We start from the raw sequence: 21,604 nt of genomic DNA, 5'->3' as shown, positions 1-21,604 counted from the left end.
CTGCGGGGAGCCCTGGCCCGGGGCAAGCCCTCCGGCCCACCGGCTGCCCGCCCCGCTGCCACCCCTCTTCAGGCAGCTGCCCCCAGACGGCCCCGGGTGGGGGAGCACAGGCCAGACAGACCGGTACGCCCCCCTAGGCCCAGGCGGGACGACTGCCGCCAGGGGACCGGGAGCCACAGGGGAGACTCTGGTGGGAAACTGAGGCCCCGTCGAGGGGCCGTTGAGGCAGGGCCCGGGGCTGTGCCCCTGCACTCCCGGGAGCCGGCTCAGGAGGGGAGGAAGCCCCTACCTTGACCCGGCCGAAGTCCAGCCGCGCGTGCAGCTCGTACATCTGCTCGGTGCGCTCCATCCTGCGGGCGCCCTCGTTGCACTGCTGTACCAGCTGCGGGGCCAGAGGCGGGCGCTGCTGTGGGCTGGGGCCCGACTCCCCGCCGCCCACGGCTCCCCGGCCCACGGCTCCCCAGCCCACGGCTCCCCGCCCATGGCTCCCAGCCCACGGCTCTCCAGCCCACGCCCGGGCCGTCTTCGCTGCCACCCCCATGACGGGCTCCCCAACCACGTGCGAGCCCTTCTCCCTCTGGGCCTCGGTTTCCCCATCAGCCCCGTGAAAAGCCCGAGATGGACGGTGCGGAAGCCCTCCCTGCCCTCAGGGTCCCCCGCACTGGGTGGGAAGGGACAGACCTCGGCTTGGTCCCGGTGCCCGCGCCTCTCCCCCCGGACGCCCCTCACCTTGCTGATGGCCTTGAGCGCGCGGCTGGCGGCCTTGTACCTCTCGGGATGGCCTTGACTCTTGAGGCAGAGAGTCTGCAGAGCGGACCCCGCGTCAGGCACCATGTACCCTCCTGCACTCCAGGCTTCAGGCCTGCGTGGGGCACAGCCCCCCAACCCACAAACAGCAGACCCAGGTGGGGGCCCGTGTCCAACAGGCTCCTGCCAGGTCAGGCTGGCAGATGGGTCCCTGGAGAGGGCACCTGCCCAGGACCCCAGCCCTTCCCGTCCGCAGCGGTCTCGGCCCAGTCCGGGGAAGCCCCCACAAGGACCATGGAGGGTCTGACATCCCATCGGTCCAGACCGATCATCCTCCAAGCACGACCCACGCACTGCCTCTGGGGGCTTGGCAGGCCCCCGCCGTGTCTCCATCTGCACATGTGCACGGGACGCACGCCTGCCTGCGTGCACGTAGGACACGGGCACCTGCACACGTGCCTCTCACCCCCACCCCGCCCCTCGGGCCCACGAGCAGCATTTCAGAGGCCTGAGGCCCTGCAGGGAGCTCCTGGGAGCCTCTCGCTCCCTCCCCGGCAGGGGTCGGCGCGTCCAACTCACGTCCGTCAGGAGGGGCAGCCGGGTCACCCTCTGCATGGGGAGGATCAGGAAGGAGATCATGGGGAGACCCCCGCACGCGGGGCGCTTCTCAATCTCCTTCAGGGCCTCGTGGAAGGCGGCGTTGCTGTTCCTGCAGCAGGGAACGCTCCCTCAGCGGCGGCGGGGGGCCGGGTGCCGCCGGCAGACGATGGGCCGCGAGCAGGACTGTGCTGCCGGGCTGGGGCACCCGGAGTGGCCCCCCCGGCCGCAGGGAGCCCGCGCTCACGTCAGCTTCTGCAGGGCACGCTGCTGGTAGACCTCGTTGGAGCAGTAGGCGACGTAGGGGTGGAAGTGCTTCTCGGCGTGCTCCTCCAGGATGTCGCTGATGTCCTCCACGCAGACCTGCGCCTTGTGCCGCTGCTCCAGGGCCTCGAAAAATCTAACCGGGCGAGAGCTCTGTGGAGGCCTGGCCGTCCCCCAGCACGGCACACGCACACGCACACGCGTGCAAACACGCACGCAGGGGCAGGAACCCGGCAGGCACGTGGGGGGCCCGCTGCCCGGGGAAACCCCAGCACACCGGCCGCTCAAGCCTGACAACCGGGCCGACCCGAGACCCCTTCCTGCTGGATTCTGGCAGGGCCTCCTGCAGACAACACGGGCCGCAGACGGGCAGGACGGGGAAGCCGCTGCTCTGATATGAGTCCTTGGACTTGGGTCAGACCCGCCGGGCGCCTGGTGCCCTCTGCCAGCTCGGTGTGAGGCCGGGGGCTCCGGGCGGGCTCCCCAGCAGTGGCCGCCAGGTCCCGCTTCCTCCTGGGGTCCCCTTCTGAGATCACCCTTGACCAGAGATCAGGAGGACAAGACCGGGAGGGAAGGAGGTCCCAAGCCCCCAACACCACAGGCACCACAGGGCCTGCCGTCGGTCAGCCCCACCGAGCACCCGGGATGCGGACCCCACCGGCCGGAGGGCAAGGATGGGCAGCCCTGCCCCTGTGAGAGGGGGCTGTGCTCCGGTTCCCCTCGAGGAGGCCAGGGCGAGTCTCAGGGAGGGCGAGCAAGGCCCTGGCTTTGAGGACGGGATCTCTCAGACCCTGCTCGCCGGGCCTTGCTTGACCTCTGCCCTGGGGGGCACCATGCATCCACAAGGGGGGGGCACTCGGAGAGCCCTAGCTCCTGGGCAGCCCAGGCAGACGGGGACAGGGACGGACAAGGACCCTACCCCCTGAAGGAGGGCACGGGAGGCCCAGCTGCCCAGGTGTAGGGCCGCACGCCGGCCCCTGGGTGGGCGGGCCACACCGGTAAGCGCCTCCCCCAGCCATTCCAAGGGTTTCAAGAAAGTTCTGGGAAAGGTAGCCACCAGCCGCTGACCCAGATAACTGAGTCCCAGGGAGGCTACTGTGACTGGCTCGAAGCTGCCAGGACCCAGCTGGAGCAGGGGGCTGGACAGTCGTACCCCGGGACAGTGGCGGCCAGCCAGAGGCCCTGCGGAGCTCGGCACAAACAGGACAGCTGGCCCATGGGGGGTCCAGGCCCTCCGCTGTGCCTGGGGGACGGGCAGCAAAGGGTCAGAGCCGGTGGAGGGCGGACACCTATCCCAGGCCCCCATGGAGTCAAAGGCTGCGAGGTTCCCCCATCCTGACCCGTCTCCAGGGACAAGTCAGCAGCCCTCCCCCCGCACGGCCCTGAAACTCCACGGGGGCCACAGGCAGCAGGTGCGAGCTGGGACGCAGGGAACCGGTCTGATGCTGATGTGAACAAGCCACCTTCTCTCACCTGTCCCCAGCCGAGTCTGCCAGGGGCCCTGGACCCACCTCCTTGGGTTAGGGAGCGTGCTGAGGCAAGAGGGGAGGTGTCCCAGGGTCTCCTGGGGCCCAGGCTGTGTGTGGGAGTGGACGCACACACACTCACAGACACGTGTGCACACACACCCAGCCACACACCTGCACACGCACAGAGACACACACACGCAGGCTCCTGCAGGCCCGCGGTGGCTCGCCGGGCTCCTCCACCGCTGGGCCCTGTAACCTGAGCCCTGGGCCGGGCACCGGACACCATCGGGCACAACAAGACCCGAAGCCCCAACTCGAGGCCCTGCCTGCTCCGTCTGGTGGCCGGTTCAGGGCTTGGTGCTCAGCCTCTGGCACGGGACGTCCCGGCGGGGGGGGATAGGGGAGTGGGTGCACGTAAGGCGCCCGTCATCCAGCACGTGCTGCACCGTCCGACATCCGAGGGACGGGGCGCCGGGGGCGGGATGCTCAGCCTGTCACGGAGCCCAGCGCTGGGCGGCCTCGGGTCCCTGCATTCCCTCCCCGCCCCCAGCGGCTCCTGATCTCCCACCTGCGGTCCCAGATCCAGACTGTCCCGACACCCCAACACCGCCCTGCTGCCCCAGGGGTGGGCGGGCACCCTCACGGGCGGGCGCACAGCAGGGCCTCACCTCTGACTGGCGCTCAGGACGTCCAGGATGTTGGAGAAGAGGTGGTGGTGCTCTGTCTGGGTCATGGTGGCCCGCAGCTCCCTGGACTGCAGGAACTCGGCCACCAGGACGCCCAGGCTGTGTTGGTATGAGAATTCCGACGTGAGGATCTCGAAGATGGCCTGAGGGGGGACGAGAGCCGCTGCTGGGGCCACTGTGCGCCTTGGGGACAGGGCCAGGGTGCAGGGCAGGCTCGGATCAGACGTCAGCAGCAGGTTAGAGGGGCACGTCTCATGCCCTCAGCTCAGCCTCTCATGAGCTGTGATGCTGGCAAGGACCCCCACGTGCGTCCAAGAAGGGGTGATGGAACCCCCGCCCCCGCCCAAGCCAAGGGCACCAGCCATCATCCCAGTGTCCGGCCAGGAGGCGGGAGGCATCGCCGTGGCCGCCGTCCTGCCCCGTGTGCTGTGTGGCCTGCACCAAGTGCTGGGCACAGAGCTGGGCATCCCGCCCGGATGCTCACCTCCTGCCGCTTGCGTTCCTCAGCAGACAGCTCGTCCAGGAGGCCGGACTCCACCACCTGAGGAGGGCACGGGCCTGGGAGTCATGGGTTGGGCACATCCTGGAAGCCCAGCCTCCCCTCCGAAGAGCCCGGCGGCCGCCGAGGAAGAGAGCTGGGCGTCCCGAGGGAGCGGCTGGCAGACATGGCTGGGGTGAGGAGGGGGCTCCCGCAGAGCTGGCCTGGGGGCTGAGAGGCGTGCTGGGGACAGGGCCATAACTCAGACACACGGGCCCCGGTGAGTCTGTGCCCTGCCCATGAGATCTGGGCATGCGGTCTGGCTCTCCATGCCCTCAGGCCCCGGGGCCCCCCCGGCCGGTAAGCCCCCGCCTTCTCGACCAGCCCAGAGGCTGCTCCAACCCCCAGGCTCAGGTGGTGCCCCGAATCTCCGGCGGCGTGTCCTGCCCCGACCCAGGAGACCACACGCCTGCAGCTGCCCTCCCTGCCCACGGGCTCCAGGGCCACTCTGACCCTGGGCTCTCGGGGATGGGTCAGGCGTGTGGCTGTCCTCCTGGGGTCGTGGGGTTCCTCCCCACACACCTGCTCGGGACACCAGGGGCTCTGTCCCGGCCAAGCTCTTCCCGGGGCCCCCGGGGCCTGCTGGGCAGGGACCCGCCGTGATTCAGGTGTGGGGGCGAGGTGGCAGCGTGACCGCGGCATGTGGCTCTCTTGAAGCCGAGGCCTGGCCCTCCCCCTTCCCCTGCTGTCTCGGACCACTCGGACCCTCTGGCGCTCTCTGGGGGGGCAGGCCCCTCGGAAGGGGGTCCCTTTGCCCACAGCTCCGGCAGATCAGTCCACGTAGGGAGAGGGCGAGGGGCTCACGGGCAGGAGGCTTGTCAGACGAGCGCCGCCGATGGCATGTGGCCCTCACGGATCTCCCCCATGGGACCCAAACCCACAGAGCCCTCAGGGCAGGGCAGCCCGGAGCACAGCAGGAGGGGGGCTCCCTGCCGCAAGCTGGGCCTAGAAGGTACTTTTGGAAGGCTTGTCCCCCCCACCAGAGGGACCCAGGCTGGCTTCGAGGGGCCAACCGCCCACGGGCTTGGGCTCAGGACCTCAGCCCTCCGTCCGGGTCCTACCTCTGGGAGCTGACTCCAGGTGACCTGGGCAGGCCGGTAGCTTTTGACTACGATGGGGGCACCCGCCTTTCCCGTTCCGTCGGGGCTGGACGGTTCACCGAGCAAGTCATCGTCGGACTCGTGGCTGGTGTTCAGGCCCCGTTCCCGGATCTCCTGGTAGAACCCGGGGTCTGGGGAGAGGGGCTGTGTCACCTGCAGGCCGGGGGGCTCTGAGCGGGCGTGGGAACCTGCGAACCTGCAGGCTGAGTCCTCCCAGGGGGGCTCTGAGAGTGTCAGGCGGCACAGGGCCCCCCAGAGCAGGCTCCCCTCGGGCTGGCTGGCTCCCATGGCTGTGCTGGGCCCCGCCCCGCACTGGGGTGGCGTCCCCGTGCAGAATGTGGCACCTGCAGGCTGAGACTGAGCCGACAAATCCCAGCAACGGGGGCCGCCATGGGCAGGGGCTATTCCCAGGCTGGGCTGAGCGCAGGTGCTGGCTCCCAGGAGCCCATCCCCCAGAGGGGCAGCCCCGCTCTCCCGCTCTGCAGCAGCCCCACGGCAGCGACGGGCCGGCCCTGGATCAGGGCAACCCCCACGCGCCTCCTTCCCACCCCGCCTGAGATACGCTCACCACAGCTCCTCTCCCTGGGGCAGGAGGCTTGGCTCCTGCCCGCCCCCCACCCCCACGCCCACGGCTGTCCAGAGCCTGGCGGCTGGCAGGGAGGGAGGGCCCTTCCTGGCTGGGTCCCTGCGCTCTAAGCCCCTCACAGCCCCGGGTGCTGCATCCTGACGGCACAGCCCCCTCCCTCACCTGCTGGCATCCCACCCCTTGGCAGGCTACACACACTGCTCAGGGCCCTCCTGAGCCCCCACACCGGGCTCCTTGCACACTGTGACATGTACAGGCAATGCACACAGCGTGGGTGTCCACACCCGGGGCCGGCGCCCTCTGGCTTGTCTTGGTCGCACCGGTCACTATAGGCCTGGCCCATGCATGGTTGACAAACGTTCCCTGGGGTGAGTGCAGAGGTTCTGTCTGTCCCCTGCACTTGGAACACTTCAAAAGGGAGCACGAGGGAACTTTCTAGACCCAACAGAACGGCACAGATGAGCCACCGGGACCTTCCATCCCTGGAGAAACCTCTCTCGGCATGTTCTCACCGGAGGGCACCAGCCTCCCCGCCCCCCAGCAGCCCCAGAGAGACCAGCCTCCCCTGTGCCAGCCTGGCCTACGGTGGCGTCCTGAGGTCACCTCCCTCGGCCACACTCACCGTCCTTGAAGGAGCCCTTGTGCGCCCGCTTCCGCCCCAGCGTCCTCTGTGCAAACAGGAGAGACACAGACACGCCAGCAGTCAGCGGGAGGGGAGGCAGGTGTGAGTCTGCCAGGAGCCCTCTACTCCTGGGGCCCAAGCACCTCTCGGCGCCACGCATGCAGCCTGTTCAACAGCGGGGGCTCTGCCAGGCACCCACAAGATGCTCAATAAACGTGGAGGGAAGCCAGGCCACCAGGCAGAGGCCAGGGTGGGTAGGACGGGGTGGAATGGGGGCTTGGAGCAGGCAGGGCAGGTTGACTGGGAGCTAGGCAGATCCAGGAGGTCTGCCTGGAGGAGAAAGCAGGACTGAACTCATCAAGAGCTGGTGCTCAGGCAGGTGGGTGCTCCAACCGGCTGTGAAGGGAGCCCCACGCAAGGCTGGATGGGTCTGGTCCGAGGGGCTGAGGCAGCCCAGGGCTGGGAGCTGGGGCCCCACACAGGGCCTTCAGCAGTCTGGGACCGGGGGCGGCAGGAAGGGCGGAGTCCAGCTCCCAGCGTGGGTGTGGGGTCCCAGCAGCTGCTGGCAGGACTGCAAAGGCAGGTGGAGGTTCTCGGGGATGCCCCACACGTGGCCCCAGCAGCTGCCTGCTCAGAGCCTGCCTCCTTGGCCGGGACACGGAGTTTTCCCGAGCGGGAAGCCATGCCGGCTCCAGGAAAGGCAGAGCTGGTATCTCGGACGAGTTGGGGCTTGAAGGGCTGGAAGGTGCAGTGCTCCAGCCACACCCGGCTCCCACGTCCTGTGCCCCCCCCCCCGCCGTGCCCCTCCTGCCTCCAAGCCCATGCCCCTCGTTCACACCTCCTCGGGACCCTCTCCCCACCCCCGCCCCTGCCCTGAGCAAGCGGGGAGCCAGCCCCTCCTCGGTGCTCCGCTGGCCCTCACACCTGAGCACCCCAGGGCACCCCTGACCCCTCACTGCCCTGGGAGCTCCCTGGGGCCCTGCCTCCAGGGCCCCCCTCAAGACCCCAGCGCCGGCCCCAGGAGTACTCGGGAAACGTCGCTTGCGCACTTGGCCCAACAGTGAGCTGGCAGCTGGCCTGGTCCTGGGCTGCAGGCTGCTGGGTTCCTGAGGCAGCTTCCGGGGCCTGGGCGGCTCAGGGAGGCAGGCAGGGGCTGTGCCCCACCTCCAAGGCCACGGGCATCTTTCAGCAGAGGACAGCGGCCAAGGTGCACCCCAAGGCTCCCCTCTGCACGCTGGCTTGTCGGCACTGACGGCTGCGCTTGGCTTCTCCCCGGGCTGGGGCCACCGCTCACAGTCCCGGGGCATTCCTGGCAGAGGTGGCCGCGGGAACAACTCTGGGCACACGGACCCCGAGCAAGGGTGCCCTTCCCACTGGCCCCGGGCCAGCCCCGCTCTCTCAAGAACACCAGAGCACAAGGGTGTCGGGCAGGGGAAGGAGAGCGTGCGGGCAGAGAGGGCATCAGACTATCCCTGAGCCCCCGCGCAGGGGCCCATTGGGCAGACCGACCCAGGCCAGGTGCCGCTCGGAGGCCCTCCCTCAGCTTGTCCCGAAGACAGCCTGGCTCCCCTTAGGGCTCAGAGAGAGGGGCTGTTCCCTCTCACTGTGGCTGGGAGTGGGGACCCTGGAGGCTGAGGGCCTGGGGAAAGCCCCCGACCTTGCTGAGCCTCAGCTGCCCCATCTGTAAAATGGGGATGTCACACTCAGCTCACAATCTGCTCACCATGCGTGACTGGGGTGAACCAGGTCAGGGATACGCACACAGTCGGTGCTCCCTGGGCCCGCGCTGCACCATTAGGTGAGGCCCTGTCTACAAGCTCCCAAGGCCCCTCGAGGCACGGCCCCTGCCCCAGTGTCCAGGCGGATGGGCCCCTACCTTATTCTTGGCCGGACACCGAGCAGGAGGTGGACTGGGCTCCTCGGCCAGAGCTTGGAGCTTGGGGCTGAGCTGGATGGGGGTCCTCTCCCGGCCCGGCGCCCCCAGGCCCTGCATGGCTGCCCGGTAGGATTGGTTCCGCAGGTTCCGTCTGAGCGCTCCCTCGGGGCCCGTGTCCACGTCCATGTCGTCCAGCGAGAAGCTGGGTGCGGAGACGAGCCGGGGCGCCCTCCGGGCAGCTTCCTTGCTGAGCACGGCCGCCCCGAAGCTCTGGTGGCGGGCTGGGGTCTTGGCCTTGCTGCACACGGCCAGGCTTCTGGGGATCAGCTGCTGAGTGCCCATCTTGAGGGCCGCGGGGCTCTGTGTGCTCAGGACAACGGTCCGTGGCTCCTCGTCCTTAGTGGACAGAGGTGGGGGCACCGAGGTGTCCAGCTGGAAGGCGGCATTGTCCCTGACCTGCAGGGAGTCCCGGACCATGGGGAGCCCGGGTGCGGGGTTCCCCCTGGCATCGAGCCGCAGCTCGGAGTGGAAGCGGTATTCCAGCAGCTTCTCTTCCAAGGAGCTGTCCGAATGTCGCTGGGACATGCTCTGCGGCCGCCGCGTCCTGGGGCAAAAGCACAGGGGTGAGGGCGGCATGCAGTGTCCACCCCGCAGCCCCCCTGCAGACGGGCCCATCCATGGCTTCCCAGCACCCGCCCTGGCCGGAGACCCCACTGGGGATGCAGGGCTCGGAGGCCTGGAGCAGAGCTGGGGAGGGCCTGGCCCCCAGCCCCCAGGACCCCTGGGGAGGTGGACGGAGAGGCTCAGGCCTGCAGGGCCCCAGGCGGCTGGGACCAGGCCAGAGGACATGCCTGCTTCTTCCGGTGGGCACACACACCGAGGACAGACCCCACGCCCGGGCTGCAGGTGTGGGGCAGTGCAGGCCGCCGGACCGGGGCCCTGGAGACCTGAGCCGCGGCAACCCTGGGCCTCTGGGCGCCGTCTCTTGCCGGTCAGGGCATGCACGACGGTAATGCCGTCTGGGGGGGGGGTCTTCGGACGCCCGCTTCAGACAGCGCGGGCCACGACCCCAGCCTCTGCCGTGCCCCCAAGCTTGGGAGCAGCAGAGCCAGGCTCTGCCGCTCTGGGTTGGGGGTATGACCTCACCCCACCCCCCAAACACCCCGGCTGTCCTCACTCTCGGTGTGCGAATGGAGAAACCCAGGGGCCAGCCCTAGGATGGGGGACGGAAGTACGGGTCACCAGGCTCTGAACCCAAGCCCATCTGATTTCAGACCCTTCTCTTGGAGGCCCCGTGTGGCGATTCCGCCACGGCCGGTGTCTCCCGGCCTCACCACACGTCCAGGGACACCCTCGGCGTTTTCCCCCGTTGATGAACTCGGCACAGGTAAACTCAGAACGGGGCCAACAATCCCTTCCTCCAGAGCCTGGCCGGGCACGGTCACCGCGGGTGCGTGGACACCGAGGGGAGGGAGGAGCTGGCAGCCCGAGCCCCCGCCTGCTCTTCCTGCATCCCTTGGATGCCCGTCCCCCACGGCGCCCCGAGCCCCGAGCCCCGAGGAGCCCGCTGACTGGCGTCTGTGGGCCAGCTGTTCGGCTCATCAGGGCTGAGGGATCTGCTCCACCGGCGTGGACGGTCCACTACCACCTTCCCACTCAGGGTCGGGCAGAGCCAGCGCCAGCCTCCTGCCTCCGGGGCACCAGCATCTGGCCAGTGACCAAGCTGTCCCCAGGGGCCACCTGCCGCCGTCGCGTCACTACCCTCTGCTGCGTGTTCCGCCTCCATTTCAAAATCCGCAGACGGGCAGAGTCCCAATGAGGCCAGCCTCCGGAGGCAGGAAGGGTCGCCCAGCCCAGCCCGGCCACGACGCCCGAGCCCCCGCGGGAATGGAAGGCCGTGCCGCCGTCCTGCTCCTGGCTCCAGACCTGCAAGCGGGACAGGCGCCGGCTTGGGACGACTTGGCGGAAGACTCACTCCATATCTCTTCCTTTCAATTTTAAGAAAGGCGCGCGGCACGGCTCCCCTGCACCCTTCCTGCAGACACACGGCTTGCACGTGTTATGAGGGCCACCGAGGCTGGGAGCCCATTCCTCGGATGGAAGAATTATGTCTCCACATCACCAGCCCAGGTGGTCCAGGCTGGGCGCAGTTTCGCCGCCCGGGGCTGTGTGCCCTGCAGACCTGGGGCGGGAGGCAGGCCCATTGTCTCCGACAGCCTGGGAGAGGGAGGGTCTCACCTCCTCTCTCCCACCCTGGGCGGCCAGAGGGGCTGGGGCCTGTGCCGGCAAGCGCAGAGCCTCTGGAGCCGAGGACTACCCCGACACTTGCCGCCCAGCCTTGTATCGGGCCGCGTCCCCTGGGAAGTTCCAGGCCTCAGCTCCAGAATCCGTCTGCGAGGGGCGGCCGGGCTCTGGAGGGGTCCGCACGGAGCATAGTTGGGGGCCCAGCCAGAGGCCAGGCTCCCCACACCCCCCGCTCCTGGTGCACAGGCTCTCTGCTAAAACCATCCCAGAGAGGGTGTGCGGCCGAGCCTCCTGGTGACAGGGAGGGGCTGTCCAGGGAGCTCCAGCCACCCCCTGCCCGGAGGACACCGCCCACGCATTCCTGGGGACATTCTGAGTCACCGGCTGCTGGGACGGGTGGTGCCGTCCAGGCTCACCCACCCCCGTGTTAACTTCGCCTGCATCGAGCCAGGCCGGGCCCAGAATGGGGTTGCTGGCAGATGTCGCTCTATCTGGGGTCCAAGCAAAGTGCACCCAGGCGGGTAGGGAGCCCGAAGCCGCAGATGTCTGCCAGGACTGTTCTTCGGGGCTCCTACGGCGGCTGCACGGAGCCCGGATGCAGCAAGGCCAGCACCGTCCCCGCCCCCCCAGCCCCGAGCCGCCCTTCCTTTCAGTCGCCCCCACCCGAGGCCCCAGGCTTGGGTCTTCTTGGACCCGTCCTCTGGGCCTGGACCCTGGACCCCAGACCCTGGACCCAGCCAGGGGCACGGCCTCTCCCAGCGTAGGGCAAAGTCTGCTCTGGGGCCCGAGGTGCTCCAACAGGAACCTGTCAGGCGAGCCACTGCCGGGTGTGACCTCCGTTCCCAGCAAGGTGGCCGCACCCACAGGCCTGGGCTGCCACCAGTCCTGGGACCAGGCCTGCAGGAGAGGGAGCGCTGTCTGGGGCTCCGCAGGGCCTCGCATGGCCAGCTCTGGGGAGCCACTGCCCCCATGGCCACCCCTGTGTCTCCCTCCTCTGAAAATCCAGGTTCCCACAAGTCCCTGGACATGGGACCAAAACTCAAGCACCAAGACAGGCATCGCGGGGCGCCTGCGTGGCTCAGTGGGTTAAGCCGCTGCCTTCAGCTCAGGTCGTGATCTCAGGGTCCTGGGATCGAGCCCTGCATCGGGCTCTCTGCTCGGTGGGGAGCCTGCTTCCTCCTCTCTCTCTGCCTGACTCTCCGCCTACTTGTTATCTCTGTCAAATAAATAAAATCTTAAAAAAAAAAAAAAAAAAGACAGGCGTCGCCTCCTCCGCTGCCCTGACACCCGCCCGGGTCCCCTGCCCCCCACCCCCACCCCAAGCCCCACCGCTGACCCCTGATTCCCGCTCCTGGGAGAGCTCCCAGGAGGAAGGCCGGCATCGGCCCCTCTCCCGGCTGCGTGGACGGGACTCCAGCTCCCGTGAGTCAGCTCAGCCAACCAGCTCCAGGGCAGGAGCGGGACGCCCGCGGCCGGCCTCCCTCGTTAATCATTCCCTCGTGTTGAGTCGGGTTTTCCTCCTGCTCCTGTGGCCCCGGGCATCCCTCGTCCCTGCCTCCCTGCCACATCCGCCTTGGCCGTGGGCTCCGCACGGTCCGTGGATCCGCTCTGCTCAGTGGACCGGCTCCGCGGCCTCCCGGGCCCCTCCCCCGCCCCGCCCCCCCCAGTCCTTTCCTGGGGTCTCCCACCTGTCCCAGGCTCCAAGGCGGCCTCACACGCGGGAGAGCTTTGTCTCGGGCTGGTAACAGGCTGAGATCAGAGCCCCAGGGAGACATTTCTTCCAGAACTGGAGGTCTCTTCTCTGGTCTAGGGTTCTGCTGCCGGCGAGACGTCTGACGCGTCCGACCTCACCTCCCCGGATTGTGGCCTGAGGTCCCCCCCGCCGGCTTTACTGGAGAGTTCTGGTGCTCCGGCAGACAACCCCAAGTTCACCCCTGAGCCACGGGCTCATGCCCCCTTCCAAGCCCGTCCTCGGGGCTGGCGGGTCTGGGCGTGTGCTGGGGACATTTCGTCCGCACTCCTCCCCGTTTTCCCCAGCCCCTCCTCGGGGGCAGCCTGGGGTGGGCGCTCAGGCCTCTGGCGTCACCTCCGCACCTTGCCCTCTCCCGCCCGTGCTCTGATCCCCCTGCCCTCCGTGGGCGGGTCCAGCCTTTCCACCACACCTGCCCCGCTGCGGCCCGGCCTGTGAGCGCGGGCTCCTGCTCCAGGACGCTTACGGCTCCTCTTTGGCCTTGGCCCATCCATCCTCTGGGCCTGTCACACCCTCGCAGGCACCAGGCTGTCCGCAAATGCACACACGTGAGCGCAGCGGCCCCGCAGGCTCCCGGGCCCCCCACTGTCCCGGCATCTGCGGCCAGTGGCCTCTGCAGAGTGGCCGTCCCAGTGACCTCGCTGCTGCTGGCCTTCGCCCGGTGTCCTGGGGCCGGTGTGAGGGAGGGGCCAGGGCACAGACTCTCCTCCCGCTGCCTCCGGGCAAATGCCGGCCATGCTGTCCGGACAAGAGTGTTGCTGAAAAGGAGGCCAGATGCTCCGACCTCTCGGGTCCCAGGGGTGCGGCTGCCCCCGGCACAGGGGGCCCCGTGAAGCTCCTCCAGGGAGGCCCAGGGCAGTGAGGGCTGCATGCTGCGCGACTGACTGCCCGAAGAGTCTGTGGGTCCTTTGGGAGCAGGGACAGTCGCTGTCCCCAGGGTGGGCTCAGTCCCCAAACTGCCAAGTGAGCGCTGGCCATCAGGATACTTGCTCTGTCCTAGGCCCCTTGCTCTCAGGCTGCGTCCTCCCCAAGAGGCCCTGGGGTTCCGTGCGCAGACTTAGCTTCCAGCCACCAGAAACCGCCATGGATGCATCAGGGGGGCTTCTGGATCCGTCCGTGCCACCACTGGGTGACTTCCTGCTGTTCCTGCTCCAGGGGGCTGGGGAGACCGGTCTCCCACTGGGTCCTTATAACCCAGGGCACAGAGTCTCCCTCCGCAGCACGTGCAGGGCAGGAAAGGGGCACTTGTGTGGGACGCAGGAAGGGCAGCAGGTGGGGTGGGGGGAGGACCCGACTCGGGGGGGGGGGCAGGCCGAAGCGGCCGTGGGCACCGTCCTCGCTGCGGTGCGGCCCCTCACAGCCCAGTGCCCCCCGCTCCCTTGTTCTTCCCGACAGATGGGCTTCCTGGGACTCGGCGGGCTCCGTGCGGTCTCCCCTCCCACTGCCTCACAGATGGACCAGCCACTCCCCCAGCCAGCAGGACCCACACCACTTCCCCCGGGGGGCCTCCGTCCCCTCTGCCCTGGCCTCGAGGTCCGGCTGACCCCACCCTGCCTGGTGGGGCTCAGCCTCTCCAGCACCATCCGCCCCTCCCTGGTCCTTGCTCAGGCTGACTCGAGCCACGATGATGGGCTTGTGCTTGGGTACTTCTGCCCTGCCAAGCCCGAGCCTCAGGGTCACACGGAATTTGGGGGCAGGATTTGGCGTTTTAAGTCACAGCGCACAGCAGACAGTGCCACCTGCAAGACGGCTGGGGACGGCTCAGGACTCAGCTGGGGCAGCCCCCACCCCCAACCCAACACTTGGCAATGCCCAGAGACATTCGTGGAGGTCGCAGCGCTGGGTGTGTAGGTGGAGATCACGGGCGCCCCACCCCGGGAAACGTCTGGAGCCAATGCCTGCAGCACCAAAATGGAGAGCCTGGTGCCACTGACCAGAGGGCCTCCTGCTCAGGTGGGGGTCAGGGAGACGCACCCGGCCGCCGGCAGCACCCAGTCTGGCAACAGGGAGGGACCGTGCTGTGCCTACCCCCTGCCGCCCCTGCCACCACGGATGCAGGAGCCTCCTGGTGGCCTCTGGCTCTGAGGCTTCCCGGCGCCGGAACAGTCACAGAGAAGCCCGCCTCCAGGGTCAGGAGGTCAGGCAGTGCCCCCCTCACAACCACAGGCTCACCCACGGCTCGCCGGCTCCTGTCTCTCGGTCCAGAAGTCCCATAAACTCGACCCCTGTCCCAGACGGGGCTGACATGCATGGTGTCCCCCCAAGAAGCCCCAGAGCCCTGAGTCCGACAGCTCTCCTGACCCGGTGGCAGCAGGTGTCTTCCAAACGCTTCCTTGCCCGCTGGGCCTAGAGTTCGTCCTGCCCTTCCTTCGGAAGGTGGTATGTTCCCCCACACGTGAGGAAAGCCGGCGGGGCCAGGCTGCCCGTTGGCAGAGAGCTGGGCAAGGATGGGCCAGCGAGCGAGCAGAGATTCCTGCTGGAAATAAAGACGCCCCGACACACGGGGGTCGCCTGCGCACGGAGCTGCGGCTGCGGTCCATCTGGAAACCGAAACCAAAACTCTGGGCACCAGACACAGGGTGAGAGCCGGTGCCCGTCGGATCACACACAGACCAGCGTCCTTGGGGGCGGTGCCCCAGGGGACCCCAGCAGGCCGCTCGGCTGCCCCCTTGCTTCCTCAAGCACAGTGCAGAGCCGTCCCCGTTGGGTCGGAGCCCAGCCCTGGGAGCCAGAGCCTCCTGGCACAGGTGTCTCCCCACAGATGTCCCCGAGTGGGGAGGGGCCCTCTGCTCGGCTCACTCCCTCTTCCTCTCCAGGCGGCTTCTGTCCAAGTGACGGAAGACCTCACTTCTGGGAACCCCCAAGACCCTGCCTCCTGCCGCTCTCTCCCTGCAGGACTCGGGAGACGCGGGGCGAGGCCCTGTCCTGTGGCCGCCGGGCCTTGCCAGGGGAGTGTCCAGACTCAGGTGCACTGGCTCAGGTGCGCTGACTCAGTGCCCTCCCTGCGGGCACCTGAAGCCTCCCCTTCCACACAGGAGGACTCTGCTGCCTGGGGGCTTATGTCACTCGCCTGAGTTCACAGGGACCCAGGATTTGAACCCAGGGGCTACCACACCCCTAAGCACTAGGCTGGGGGTGTGTGAGGTCAGACTCCGCAGGTGCCCCCTGACCCCCCCAGACACAGAACAGGGGCAGACTGTTCACCGCAAGGCCACAGGGAGAGTCAGGCACTCCTGGGCTTCAGGTCGGGTGCCCATGTATCCCCATGCCCAGTGCTGCGCTGAGGTCCGCCCCGAGCTCAGAAGGGATTCTTGCTTCCCAGATGCAGAAACGGAGGCACGGAGACCGGTGCGCAGTAAGAGGGGCCGCGGCCTCAGGAGCGGCCCCACACTCCTCTCTCCTTCCTCCCTTCCCCGCTGAGAGTGAGCAGGACGCCCGCTGCTGCGTCTGCCCCCCAGCCCCCACCCCCGCCGCCGGGGAGGCGCTTCTTCCCGCGTCGCTGGAGCGCGGGTCTTCATCTGGGGGCCGCTAACTGGAGGCCCAACTGGGTTTGGGCAGCAGATTCTCCAGGGTTTGGGGGGAGGGTGGTTTCGTGCGCCCCCGCCCCACCCCCATTTTCATAGGTCCGGGGGCTCCCCGCGGTCTCCGGGCTCCGCCGTCTACGCAGGAGAGAAGCGTCCCCTCGGGGTGCGGACCGAGCCGCCCGGGGGCCGGAACGGCAGGGGCGGCGGCAGGACGCCCGAGGCCGTGGGGGGGTGCCCGCGGGGGTCCAGACGGGCCTGGCGCGCTCCGTCCCGGGCGGCGCGGGCGCAGGGACCGAGCCGCGAAGTTCCGCCGACGGGCGCAGCGCGGGGCGGGGCGGGGCGGCGCAGGGGAGAGAAGGCGCCCCGGGGTCACCGGCCCTCCCCTTGTCCAGCTCGCGCCCCCGGCCCCAGGCTCACCTGCGCCGCGGCGCGGAGGACGTGGCGGCGAGCGGGCGGCGGCGGCTCCGGCGGGTCTGGCTCCGGGCCCCGCGCCCCGGCCGGGCGGCCGATCGGGCCGCGCTCCCAGCCGCCGCCGGGTCCCTCCCAGGCCCCGCCCCCCACTTCCTGCGCGGCCCCCGGGGAGGCGCGGGCGCGGGGCCGTCGGGCCAGGTGGGCGCCCGGGTGGGCGCGCGGGCCGGCGGGGCGGGGGCCGGGCGGGAGGGGACGGCGGCGCGCGCCCCGGGCACCTGGCCGTGCAGCCTGCGTCACGGTCCCCACCTGGCCGGCCGGCGCTCACGTGACCCGCTGGCCGGGCGGCCGCACCTCCGGAGCCGCCGTGTCCGCCCGCGGCGCCGCCCCCGCACCGCCCTCCTCGGTGGCTGCCGGTCTGTCGCCCGCGGGTTTGGGGCGGGAGTGGCCGGCTGGGATCCTGAATCCGCTCCCACTCTCCTTCCGGGCCTAGCTAGGCTGCCTCCTCCTCCAGGAAGCCCTCTGGGAAGCTGACTAGCTCTGCAGGGAAACCTGATCTTTGCGAGGCAGAAGAGGCCCCAAGCTCTGGCCCCAGAAGGCGGCCCAGCATGGCCCAAAGCGCTCGCGCTGCCTTTACGGTGTGGCTGTGGATGTGAAATGTGGGGGTCCGGGAGCGGCCAGTCAAGAGAGAATTCTTGAAGCCTCTTGGGTGCAAAGAGGGTGCTTTTATGAAGGCAGGGGGACGGGACGCGCGGGCGTTAAGAGCTGCACTGGGGTCCCCAGGAGGAGCTGGGAGGGGGTCGGGGTGAGCGTAAGCCTCTCAGGAATTTGGAAGCAAGGGAAGCAAGCCCCCCAGGAGGGGCTAGCTGAGGTCAGGAGAAGGTCATTTCCGGAAGTCAGAGGGAGGCAAACCCTAAGGGACTCTTAACTCTAGGGAAAACACAGGCTGCTGGAGCGTGGGGGCGGGGCGCGGCCGCTGGGGGATGGGCCGTCGGGCTGCCGCGGGATGGAATGAGCGGTGGGTGTTACTAGAGGCCGGTGCATCGCTGACCTCTACCTCTGAAAGCAATGTGCGCTGCATGTTAAATAACTGAATTTAAACAAAATAAGCACATTCTTTTAAAAAAGGAAAAGTTCCTTTACTACTGGCTGGTGAACCCTCAGTCGGGAGACGCTGCAGGTGTGTGCCAGTGGGCCACAGGCCTGGGGATGGTCGCTCACACGGACCTTGGGGAGGAGGACAGAGGAAGCAAGTCTCCGGAGGAATTTTTACAGGATGCTGGAGGTCAGGCTAATGTCAAGCTAAGCTTACTGTCTGCCTCTCGCAAAGTATCAGCCTCGAGGCAGCTAAACTCCCGGAGGAGGGTCACTGTGCCGGTCCCAAGGGTTTGTCAATGGACTGCAAAGGAAATTTAATTTCTTGTAGATTTTTGTAGATGTCTTTTGTCTCCTTTGTTCTGAGCCTCAGCTGTTAGCACCATCTCCTGAGGCTTGGAAAGGAAGGTGCCTGCTGGCCCGTACAAGGTCCAGTGGACTCCAAGCCTGGCCTGTCCAGGTCTTGTCCGTGGAGTTTTGCCCTGAGCAGAGGCTGCCACTGCCCCGCCCCCGGGGAGTCCAGGAATCAGGGTCCTTGCGCAGGAGATGCCAGGGGCTGGGACAGGTTGGCTTCTGTCCTGTGTCAACCTGCCCTTCTGCCAGGCAGGGTCCTCCTCGCCATCCTGCCCAGCACTCAGCATCCCCCACTCCTAGCCCCACACCAGCCCCGGTGGTAACAGCAGTGTGCACTCACCGTGTGCCCCTGCTTAGGAACCGTCCATGGCTCCTAGAGGCTTCTTCCGCCAAGGGCAGCGGCCTCAGCTCTGGCATGAAGCTGGCCCCTCCCACTCCCACTCTACCTGTGCGGCCACTGACCTTACCAGGTGGAAGCCCGCAGGACGGCTTCCCAGGATCCTCCTGCACCGGAGAACGCGCCCCGCTCGGGAGACCTGAGCCCTCCTGGGAGAGACGCAGCCTCTTGGCCCGCTGAGCTGGGGGTGAGCTGCCTGCGGAGGCTCCGAGAGTGTGTTTGCCCCAAGTCACTGGGTCCCGGCCTCCAAGACAGTGACGTGTCCTGGCTCCACTCCTTCAGCCAGAGTCCCAGGACAGGAAGGCTCGGGAGCCTAGCCACCACTGCCCAGAAGCCCCCGGCACAGGGACGTGTTTGTTACATGGGCACGTCCTGGTGAGAGCTGACAATGTCACCTCTCTTCTTCCAGACGTCCAGCCCTTCGTCTGGGGCCAGCCCAGCCTCCTTCTGTAGCGAGGCTTCTCCTCTTTCCTTCCTCCTTTCCCTCACGTGCATCCACTGAGCCCCTACTGTGTGCCGACCCGTGTGCAGGCCTTGGAGATACAGCTCTGAGCAAATCAGACGGTCTCTGTCCTCCGGGCACTCCCTGCTTTCTGGGGTGAGGAGGTGGGGCGCCAGCCCCTCTGTTCTGCCCCTGAGACGGCCAGAAGACCTGAGACCTGGGGGCTGAGCAGGAGTTCGCTTGAGGAAAGGGGGCGTGTCAGGCCGGGTGGCACTGGTGCAGAGGCTCGGGGTGGGAGGGAGTGTGCTCAGAATGACAGCTCAGGGCAGTGGGGCTGCAGTAGAGGGAGCAGAATGGGGGAGACTCGCATGGCTTCGCCATCTGGGGACGGCAAAGAGCGGCAAGGAGCCCCTCAGGGTTGAAGCAAAGAGACAGAATGATCGGGTCTGGCGGAAAGACCCCTCTGGCAACCGAGGAGAGGGCAGGGTGGAGGGCTGACACAGGCGCCCTGAGCCCAACCCACACCAAAGAAGCTAATGTCCTGCCTCTGCTTGAATACTTTCAGGATGGGGAGCTCCCCATCTGCCAGTACAAGTCAACACGTTGTCTGCTTCAATCACATTCTTTGTTAAGATTTTAGTTTTATTTATTTGACAGAGAGAGTGAGTGAGCACAAGCAGGGGGAGCCGAGGGGGAGGGAGAAGCAGACGCCCCGCGGAGCAGGGAGCCCCATGTGGGACTTGATCCCAGGACCCCGGCATCACAACCCGAGCCAAAGGCAGATGCCCAACCACCCGAGCCACCTAGGCGCCCTTTAATCACATGCTGTAGACCTTCTTGACACGACATGGAATCCAGATTGTTCATCGTCTTGACATGTTCCCCCAAGAGACTTCAAAATGTGCCAAAATCCTCAAAATGTGGTCTTCCGAACAGAACCCAGTACCATGCCAGGATAAGAAAATGGGGAAACGTTCACCTCCTCTCTTTTGGATATTATGCCTTTGTTGATATAGCCTCTTTATGCTGCAGCTCTTACATGTGACCATCCCACAGCACAGAGCCCTGGGCCTTGCATGCAGCAGGTGCTCAGCTAGTGCCGGGTGAGTCACTGATGTGATCTGAGATCCCAGGGCTCAGCCCCAGAGATGCTGGGTGATCCGTCTCTGGGCCAGCCAGCTGGATTCTACTGGAACCCACTGATGGGGCTGTGCATTTGAGTGAGCTTTCAGACCACCTTGGTCCCTTTCCTGACCCCAGGGCTTGGTGCAGTGGGCAAGTGCAGGGGTGTGGCAGCCCGCAGGGCACTGTCTAGCCTGGGGCCTGTCTCACCTCCCCCCCACCCCCGCACCTACCTCTCCAGGGCTGGTGGCCGTGTTGGTTTGCAGCTCTGTGCCAGCAAGGAGGGGTCACAGCCTTGCGGGGCCAGCCTGGTGTTTTCTTGGGCGTTGTGGTTGGAAGGGGCGGTCCTGCCCAGCACGCCTATGGCCTACCCCATCCTTGCCCAGCGTGGGTGCCCTCAGTCCCCGGCGTCCACCCTGCAACAGGGTGTCAGGTAGCACACGCCCGTGTGCAGTGGCCACCTGGGCAGGGTTCACCTTGGCCACAGGAAGGTGCCCGGTAGGTCGGTCAGTGTAACCTGTGAGTGTGTGTTGTTGGCAGGGGGGTGGGAGGGTGGGGGGGTGGGGGGGTGAGGGGGTGGGGGGCGGCCCTAATGGCGAAGCCGGTAGGCAGAGGCCTGGGCCCTGGACTCCCCACGGTGTAGGAGAGCCTCTGGGCGGCTCCTGCAAAAGGTGGGGAGCTGCTGCCCTCCAGAGGCCATCCTGGGTTCTGCACCCACAAGGCCCAGCCCGGGTTGGGGGTGGGGGGGAGCAGCGGGACAGGACACCCTTGCAGAGAGCAAGCTTGGTTGGTGCCCGACCCCCACTCAGTGCTTTCCTATAAAACCCGCTTTCAGAACTCTGTCTGGTCACTGCAGGGTTGGTCCCCTCCCCACTCCTTCCGGCCCTGGTCGGCCGGCGCCCGTTTGACCCCTCCAGCACCCTGAGACTGACTCTGCCGCCAAACTGGGGGGTTCTGGGGGGGCGTCTCCCTGAGTGGAGCTGGCTCAGCATCTGATCGGAGCTGGGGGACCCAGAGCGAGTGGCTCGGCGTCTCAGACCCTGCTGTCCCAGCTCTCAGTGTTGGGGGGCGTTGATGTTGACCATGGAGCTGGCGCAGAGCTGCCTGGGAGGAAACGGCCCCCCCGGGGTCACAGGCGGTGGCGAGCAGGACCCCAGGGCTGCCGGCAGGGGTGAGTCTCTGAACTCTCTGCACCCTGTGGCTGAGACCCTGAGTGTGTGGGACCAGGTTAGGACAGAGACGGTGGCCCTCCTTCTCTGCTTTGGGCCTCTGGGCTGGCCCTGACCCTGGCGGAGAGAGAGGGCTCCCCTTCACAGGGTTTGCACGGAGCACCCCCCCCCCCCCCGTCCCTGCAAATATAATCCTAGCCCCAGCACCTGTGATGTGCTCGTATTTGGAAATAAGGTCTGTGTGGATGTAAGGAAGACAAGGTTCTACTGGGTTGGGCCGGGCCCTAAATCCCGTGGCCAGGGTCCTTATAAAAAGAGGGAGATTTAGAACCAGAAGGCCAAGTGACCACAGAGGCGGAGGCTGGGGTGATGTGGAGTGACCGCCAAGGGACGCGAGGTCGACCAGCAGCACCAGAGGCTGCAAGAGACCAGCCAGGACCCTGCGCTCCAGCCGCTCGTGACCCTGCGGCCACCCTGCTCTCAGACGTCCAGCCTCCGGACACACCACGATCCTGTTCTGTGGGTTGAAGCTGCCCAGGGAGCCTACACAGCGGCCCTGTCCCTTCTCATTGTCCCTCAGACCTCCTCTGCCCTCTGCCGAGTCCGCTGCTTCC

General features: G+C 67.4%; 1 protein-coding gene across 3 annotated transcripts in view; it reads right to left on the bottom strand.

Annotated features, from left to right (window-relative positions):
- The window catches only part of ARHGEF16 (Rho guanine nucleotide exchange factor 16), a 203,003-nt gene that overhangs the window by 3,994 nt on the left and 177,405 nt on the right, over window positions 1–21,604 (bottom strand). Inside the window, exons 1-11 of one of the 3 annotated variants that reach the window (XM_082687650.1) lie at window positions 16,421–16,663; window positions 10,226–10,411; window positions 8,486–9,089; window positions 6,610–6,655; window positions 5,363–5,532; window positions 4,248–4,304; window positions 3,746–3,906; window positions 1,592–1,744; window positions 1,327–1,456; window positions 730–804; window positions 290–382 (exon numbers count right to left, since the gene is read on the bottom strand). In XM_082687650.1, coding sequence (XP_082543776.1) covers window positions 290–382; window positions 730–804; window positions 1,327–1,456; window positions 1,592–1,744; window positions 3,746–3,906; window positions 4,248–4,304; window positions 5,363–5,532; window positions 6,610–6,655; window positions 8,486–9,070 — 1,470 coding nt within the window. In that variant the 5' untranslated portion in view covers window positions 9,071–9,089; window positions 10,226–10,411; window positions 16,421–16,663. Of the gene's footprint in view, window positions 1–289; window positions 383–729; window positions 805–1,326; window positions 1,457–1,591; window positions 1,745–3,745; window positions 3,907–4,247; window positions 4,305–5,362; window positions 5,533–6,609; window positions 6,656–8,485; window positions 9,090–10,225; window positions 10,412–16,420; window positions 16,664–21,604 lie in introns of those variants that run through there. The other 2 variants (XM_082687649.1, XM_082687651.1) reach the window with 2 other exon arrangements.

The sequence above is a fragment of the Mustela nivalis genome, assembly GCF_964662115.1.
Source record: "Mustela nivalis genome assembly, chromosome: 10".
NCBI lineage: Eukaryota > Metazoa > Chordata > Mammalia > Carnivora > Mustelidae > Mustela > Mustela nivalis.
Note: the sequence above shows the minus strand (reverse complement) of the source record. Positions and strands in the feature narration are given on the sequence as shown.